Raw genomic sequence first — 7658 nt, 5'->3', positions numbered from 1 at the left:
ATTACGACCGTATTTTCAAGCCCATAGAGTTGAAGTTCGTACAGCGTACCCGCTGCGACAGGTCCTGCACAAACCAGAGTCATCAGGCAGAATGCTGAAATGGGCTGTGGAGTTGGGATAGTTTGATTTGGAATATGTGCCTCGAACAGCGATAAAAGGGCAAGCCTTAGCCGATTTCTTGTTGGAATTTGATTCTGAAATTGATGGTAAAGCTTTGGTAATGCTATATCCACCTCATGCCGATGAGTCTTTGGAGGAGTTTCCGCATCCTTGGTGGATCTTGCATGTGGATGGGGCGGTTAACAATGGAGGAGCAGGTGCGGGTATAGTACTTGTGTCTCCGGAAGGCCACCACCTGATGAGCGCAATTCATTTCAAGTTTTATGCAACTAATAATGATGCGGAGTATGAGGCGCTGATTAATGGCCTGAAAATCGCTCTGGAAATGGGAGTGCGAAACTTAATTGCAAGAAGTGACTCAGAGTTGGTAGTGAATCAGGTGAATGGGGGATTTCAAGCGCGAGGCCCGCGAACAGAATTATACTTGAGATGTGCACAGCGCCTGATTGGAATGTTCAAAGAAGTTAGATTGGAATGCGTTCCGCGGGAGAAAAACAGTAATGCAGATGCTTTGGAAAAAATGGGGTTGCAACAAGAGGCTGTATTATTAGGATCCATCCCTCTTGAAATCCAGGAGGTTCCTAGTATCCTAGAGATAGAAACTATGCAAGTGGATGAGGCTCCCAAGAAAACATGGATGACGCCCATTCTAGCTTACATTCGCAAGGGAACACTCCCCGAGGATAAGTTTATGGCTCGTCGACTCCATTATCAAGCCGCAAGATATGTGATATACGATGAAGTCCTATACAAGAGAGGGTTCAACCAACCTCTGCTCAGGTGTGTTGAAGAAGAAGAAGGAAATTACATCCTAAGAGAGGTGCATGAAGGAATCTGTGGCAATCACTCGGGGGTAGCTCGTTGGCAATGAAAGTGTTGCGCCAAGGGTACTATTGGCCCACAATGAGAGAAGATGCTACAAATTTCGTCAAGGCATGTGATCGCTGCCAGCGCTTTGCAAACTACTCGTCTATGTCGGCTACACTCTTGACGCCTATGGCAAGCCCATGGCCGTTCGCCATGTGGGGAATTGATCTTATCGGAGAATTGCCGAAAGCTAAAGGAGACGTCAAGTATGCAGTGGTTGCGGTCGATTACTTTACTAAATGGGCGGAAGCTATGCCACTGGCTACTATCACCGCAAAGAAAATCAGAGATTTTGTTTTCAACTCAATTGTATGTAGGTTTGGAATCCCTTACAAGCTGGTCTCCGACAATGTAAAACAGTTTGATAGCAAGGAGTTGCGACAGCTATGTGAGGAGTTGAAAATCAAGAAGGAGTTTGCGGCGGTCTATCATCCTCAAAGCAATGGACAAACAGAAGCTGTTAACAAAATAATAAAGCATACCCTCAAAACCAAGCTGGAGGAACGTAAAGGGAATTGGCCTGAAGAACTCCCGAAGGTGATGTGGTCATACAACACTACACCGCGATCTACTACGGGAGAAACGCCGTTTATGCTGACTTACGGTTGCGAAGCTATGGTCCCCGTGGAAGTTGGATCGGGATCACTTCGCAGAGACTGTTACGGGAAAGAAGACGCTGAGGTTAATCAAAGGCTTCATTTAGATCTCTTAGAGGAGACGAGGGAAAATTCTCAGCTAAGGCTAGCAGCATATCAGCAGCGCGCTGCAAGGTATTATAACAAGAAGGTAAAAGGACAGTTGCTGAAGGTGGGGGATTTGGTACTTAGGAAAGTGATGCCCAATACAAAGAACCCCCAACATGGAGTGTTTGGAGCTAATTGGGAAGGACCGTACAGAATAAAGTCTATCCTGTGGAAGGGGACTTATCACCTTGAAGATATGGACGGGAAGCTAATTCCGCGAGCTTGGAATACGGAACATCTCCGAAAGTATTACCAGTGAGGCGTGGCTTTGGCCCCTTGCGTATTTCTTTTATCATTTTGATTTATGCTCAGTTTATAGGCTAGAATTAAATAAATTCCTCCTAGCCTAGGGGGGTAGTGCATGTACTACTTACTTTGGGACTAGTTGAAGGGTCATTTTTTAGAAATAATTTCCCCACAGAGCATAGTAGCCGTGGGACTGGTGCACTTTTGACATCAGAGCGCATTATAAATAAAATTTTGAAACTTTCCAAAAGGATATTTGCTCAGTTTGCTTGGTCTCATGACGCGTCCTAAATGTAGGACGCGCCCTAAGCTAGGGTTTTATATGAATGAAACTCGAGAAAAATGTACTATTTTCAAGGACGCACCCAGTTATCTTGGTTGATGCTCCTTTAGACTGGATGTTACTATGACATGGAGAACATGAGTAAAAAAGAAAAAGTGCTTGTCAAAGACGCGTCCTGCGTGAAGGATGATGTATTTTGGATCAAAGGTGAGGCGCGTCTTGATTGATAGATCTATGTGGATGTTAGCTGAAGTAGTGACTGCTAAAAGGAACAATAGAACTTGAGTAAAAATGTAACTAGGGAGTGTACTATTTCCAAGGACGCGCCCAAGGAATATTGGTTGATGCTCTTAATTGAAAAATAAAAGCAAGTCCCTACCGAGGACGCGTCCTCCCTGAAAGAATATTTCTAAGAGAATGTTAAGGCATGTCAAGCAGTTAGGACGTGCCCCATCGTGCCTTGTGCCTTGGTTAAACACACTACAGTGTAGTGCCGTGCTCATGCACTTTCCAAAATAAACAAAGACGCGTCCAACTAGTGAGGACGCGCCCACAATGGATATTTGCTTGACGGGAGTAAAAATAGTAACAAATTAGTGAAAGGCGACGCGCCCTAAACACAAGGCGCGCCTATGAAAATAATATAGTACAAGTGAGTGAATGTTCAAAAATAGTCTTTACAACTTGCAAGGCTTCAAGGGGCCCGCACCCTTAAATAGTTCACATACATAAAAGATAAAAGACGCGTCCTAAGTAGGAGGCGCGTCCTGTGTCTTGTCTTGGCCTTCTGCAGGGGGAGGCTGAGTCTGAAGTGGGGCAGGATCAGGGGGCGCGTCCTCTACTTCTAAGCCCAGAAAAATCCTCTTGTTCTTGATGGATTCTGCGGCCCTGACCCTGAAATCATTTACCCATATCTGGGTATCTGCATCAAACTTTGAGAATGTATACTCTGGATCGTTGGCAATGAACCCAGAGCACCATTCTTCAAATCCAGCCTGGAAGCTGTGCTGATAAACCAGTTTTTTCTCCTCTGTCCATCCATGCAGCCTATCAGCATTCAGGGTGTCAAGCTCCAGCTGCATGGTGGAATTCAGGGCGATGACGCTGTCCATTTGCTTCTCCATTGCGGAGATATTGCCTTCCAACACAGCTTTTTCCATCTCCAGACGCGTCCTCTCCCCCTCCAGGCGTCTGATTTCAGCATCTTTTTCTTAGGTAAGCAGGGCAATGTGTTTTTCCAGAGATTTGACCTTGTCTTCGGCCTGGCTCTTTGCCGTGTCTGTAACAGCAAGACGCGCCCTAAGCCTGGCAGCCATGTTAGCGCTCTGCCTGGCATGCAGGTGAAGCTCGGCTGCAGCCTTGACCATGGCCTCCTCTGTTTGTTGCTCAGTCCTGAAGGTCCAACCTCTCACTTCGTCCTCAGAAAAGTCACCCACTGAGGACGCGCCCAGATATCTGAGGACAAAGGACTGGTCATCAGGAACAGTTTTTTGACGCTTTGAGGGCGCGTCTTCTACCTTCTCAGGAATGTCAGACATGGTAGTGTCTATTATCTTTGGTGGAGGAGAAGGAGTTGCAACAGGAGGTGGGGTTTTTGCCCTTGGATCAACTTTTGTAGGAGCCTGTTTTCTTGCCCTTAGTTTTTTAGAAGCCCCAATTGCGAATCCTTTGGGGAGTGAAGCCATATCTGCGGTATAAACATCAAAAGGAATTAGTTATGTACAAAAAGACGCGTCCTGAAAGTAGGACGCGCCCATAACGTGATATAAAAATCTACATGCAGGACAGATATAGATGAATGCAAAGATGTATAAATGGGTGTGAGAATGACGCGTCTTAAAGATGTGATACGTATTACCTAAGAGACACGCCAGGGGGGTAGGACGCGTCCTAGGTGATAATGCATATATGAAGTAACGCTTATAGGTCAGGCTAAACTAAAGGAAGAAAAGTGAGCATAAATATGACGCGTCCTAAATCCGTGACGCGTCTTATGTATAATGATTTCTTACCTTGCTCTAAATCCACCTTCTTGTTGACATCTGGCTGAATAATTTCTGTGGCTTGGAGCCCTTTGGATTTTTCAGAAGCGGTGATGATGGGTTTCCCATTGTGGAAATCTCTAAATTTGCAGAGAGAACCCACTCGTGGGGACAAAGCTCCTATTTTCTTCAAATTCTCCTTGGTAATCATGTCTCTGAGGTTGAAATGTTTTTCAGCGTACTGCAAAACCTTCTCTGCTCTCTTCTTCTTCTTTTCTGTAAGCTCTTTCTGGGTCCTTTTGTCTAAAAGAAGGGATGATAGGTTACAACAAGGAAAATAAAGAAAAGAATTATAAAAGAGAAGGCGCGTCCTGAGAGACAGGACGCGTCCAGAGCATTGAACTCACTTGGTTCCAAGTTGAAGCGAACGCGCGTCCTTTTGACGTCATAAATGTAGAAAAATGGTTCCTTCCAGTCTCTCTCGTGGCTGATTTTACCTTCGTTAAATCCTTTGTTATTCAACCATTTGTTGACTACCAGAAAATGGTACCCGGGAATTGATTTCCTGATGCTGTAAAAGAAGCTGAACTCTTTCATTGAGGGCGCGCCCAGCCTCAGGTTATGGTACATAATGTACAGAGCCCAGGCTAGTTTGTATGAATTTGGTGATAGTTGGACTGGAGCCACGTCGTACCATTTCAAAATTCTCTTAATGTATGGATGCAAGGGCGCGCCCACGCCTAGGGAAATCAGTTTTGGAGTAAGCACCATTCGGGGGATCCTTTGATTCCCGATGTTAAAAATATGTGGCCTCATGGTTCGAAGAGGGCGCGCCCAGATGCCCTCCATGTCATAGTACTTCATGTGCCATTGAATTTCCCAGTCGGTTGCAGTTGAGTCAAGAGCTACGCATGCCAGCTTACCCTCTCTTTTCCTTCTGGCATTCTTCTCTGCTTCAGTAAGGGTATTGAGCCTTGCCCAGTCACAATCTATTTCTACATCTGAGGGTTCCCAATGCTCTAGGGGAGGATCAGATTTTTGAGGAGATACGGGATACGTCTCAGGGTCAGGAATCCTTCTTTCGAATTCACTTACACTGTGTGGAGATGCGTCCCCAAAAGGAGACGCGCCCTGAGAGGACGACGCGCCCTGTGTGTTTGACGTGTCCATATCAGAAATGGCCATTCCTTGAGGTTTTTGTCTTGTGGAAGGGATAATTTCGTCGTCCGTCCAATCTTCGATGGCGGCCCTTGTATGGAGAATTGGAGTTCTTTGCCTTTTGACTTCCTTCTTTTCCATTCTTGAAATTATGGGAACATGGTCCATGGAGTCAGAGCTGGAATCAGACATTATTGAGTTTTTTGATTTAAGGGAACGGAAGACGCGTCTTTCTGCTCTAAGGAAGGAATTCGTCCTGTGGATGTTGGGAAAGTCGGGTTTAAAAGAGATCGGGTGTGGGGAATAGGTTCCAATACGTTTGTTGAGTGCTTTAAACGGGTGAAATGGTGAAGAAGAAGACGCGTCCTCCAGCTGCAAAATAAGGAATAAACATCTGAGGACACGTCCATATATATATAAAAAGAGGGGATACTGTGAAGACGCGACCTAAATATCTACCGCAAGGGGGTGTTGTAATGACGCGTCCTAAAATGCCTCTGGCCCTATGTTACATTTGCTTGGAACAGCTTAAACATGTCTAAAGAGACGCGCCCTGACGAGAGGACGCGTCTGTTATGGTTGCAATGCATTAGAATCTTAATCGATTATAGTTGATTTTGGGAGAATTCTCTAATAAACTAGAAATATGCGACTACAAGATTGAAGAAGCAAAGTATGAGACAATTACATATATATACACATATACATACAAGGAGTGCTAAGAATGGTGCATGAAAACTCGAAGTATATGAAAGGGTTTTTGCTGCAAATGGAATTTGGGGGGTAGTTGTTATACCCAAAATTTGGCATTGGATTGACTCGGGTCAAACGCGGGCTAATTACAGTCAAACTCAGAGTTGCGTTGTGAAAGTGAGGACGCGCCTACTTGGGAAGGGATATGTTACGAGGCGAGAAGAGTGCATGTTCAAGGAAGGACGCGCCCAGGCATTATAGATGCGTCAATAATTATGAAAGTGCTGGGCAGGTGAAATCTTATATTGATGGATGCTTTAGGACGCGCCTACCTTAGCAAGGATGTGACGTTGAAAGTGAAATGTTGTGCGTGATGGTTTAGAGGAGACGACGCAAGTCTAGTAAGGTTAAGGACGCGCCCTATATTCTAGGACGTGTCCTGTGACTTTACATGTTATAAGAAACGATTAAAGCAGGGTTGGATTTGTGGAGGTTAGGACGCGTCCAGTTGGTTAGGACGCGTCCTGTGTTTGATCTATATACTTTTTGATGTTAAATTCAGGACAAAGCTTGCATGGAGAAGAGCAATGGAGGTTATTTTTACTAATGTATTTGTTGCAGGTATTCTTTGAAGAATTCCCTCCTTGAGACGGTCAAGGAGGGGGTTGTCCGTGAAAAGCTTGAAGGCCTCCAGGGGTATGCCTGATGATTGAAGGCCTCCTCCTGTATTCAACAGGTGTCCTCGTTGGGGATGTGGGGTTTACTTTGGTGTGTGCTTTGGGAGCTCTGTTCTTGTATTCAACGGGTGTCCTCGTTGGAGAACTTTGGAGTCATCCTGCACTTTGCACCCAAGAGCTTGGGATCACCTGTCCTGCTATCTGGTGGGTTATCCTCATTCGGGGGACAGGGATGCGTCTGGCATTTGGGGTGAACCGTGGCTATACCTGCGTTCGTAAATCAAGGGAGATAGCTGTAGCGGAGTGTTATCCTTGTGCAGGGAGATGCACTATCCGTGAAGTCCTACGATTACGGACGAGCCTTGGGCCTTTGCGGTTGGGCCTCATAGTTGGACATTCCTAAAGCTAACGGAAGATGGATATCGGATAGGCTTCTACTGGGCTTAGGAGCAAGAAGTCTAAACTCATTAGACTTCCTGTTCTACAAGAACTACGTCAGGCTTGATCCCTATATAAAGGGTACGTAGACACATTGAGAGGGTAAGAAGTTGAGAGCTGATAAGAGAGCCACCACTTACTCTGATCAATCTCAGCCTAAAACAACCACAATCAACCACACACCGCTTAAGTTTCCGGCAAAGAACCACCGTCACAGATCTTAGTTCCGGCGAGAAACCTCAATTTTTGTTGTTACCAAATTCCTCCGTCAACATTAATCATATGTATTTGTGAAAAGGTCAACTTTGGGGTCATGTAATTGTAAGTAGTAACCTTTAGGAGGGCAAACAGTATTAATTTATTTGGTTATTCAGGGGCTATGTTATTATAATATTATAATCTAAAAGCAATGTTCCTCGTATCAGTATTTAACATGAAAAGGCATCCTGTC

General features: G+C 45.1%; 1 protein-coding gene across 1 annotated transcript; it reads left to right on the top strand.

Annotated features, from left to right (window-relative positions):
- The first annotated feature begins 358 nt into the window (after positions 1-358).
- Positions 359-2054, top strand: LOC141679653 (uncharacterized). Its single transcript, XM_074486095.1, has 2 exons — positions 359-900; positions 1925-2054. The coding sequence occupies exons 1-2, from the start codon at positions 359-361 to the stop codon at positions 2052-2054; spliced, it is 672 nt and encodes a 223-aa protein (XP_074342196.1).
- The last annotated feature ends 5604 nt before the right edge of the window (positions 2055-7658 follow it).

The sequence above is a fragment of the Apium graveolens genome, chromosome 8 (assembly GCF_009905375.1).
Source record: "Apium graveolens cultivar Ventura chromosome 8, ASM990537v1, whole genome shotgun sequence".
Classification (NCBI taxonomy): Eukaryota; Viridiplantae; Streptophyta; class Magnoliopsida; order Apiales; family Apiaceae; genus Apium; species Apium graveolens.
Note: the sequence above shows the minus strand (reverse complement) of the source record. Positions and strands in the feature narration are given on the sequence as shown.

Excerpts from the sequence above, each read along its gene's own strand:
- LOC141679653 (XM_074486095.1), top strand. The coding sequence starts at position 359 with ATGAGCGCAATTCATTTCAAGTTTTATGCAACTAATAATGATGCGGAG. Across the intron at positions 901-1,924 it reads TTCAACCAACCTCTGCTCAG|ATATGGACGGGAAGCTAATT; the intron begins GTGTGTTGAAGA and ends ATCACCTTGAAG.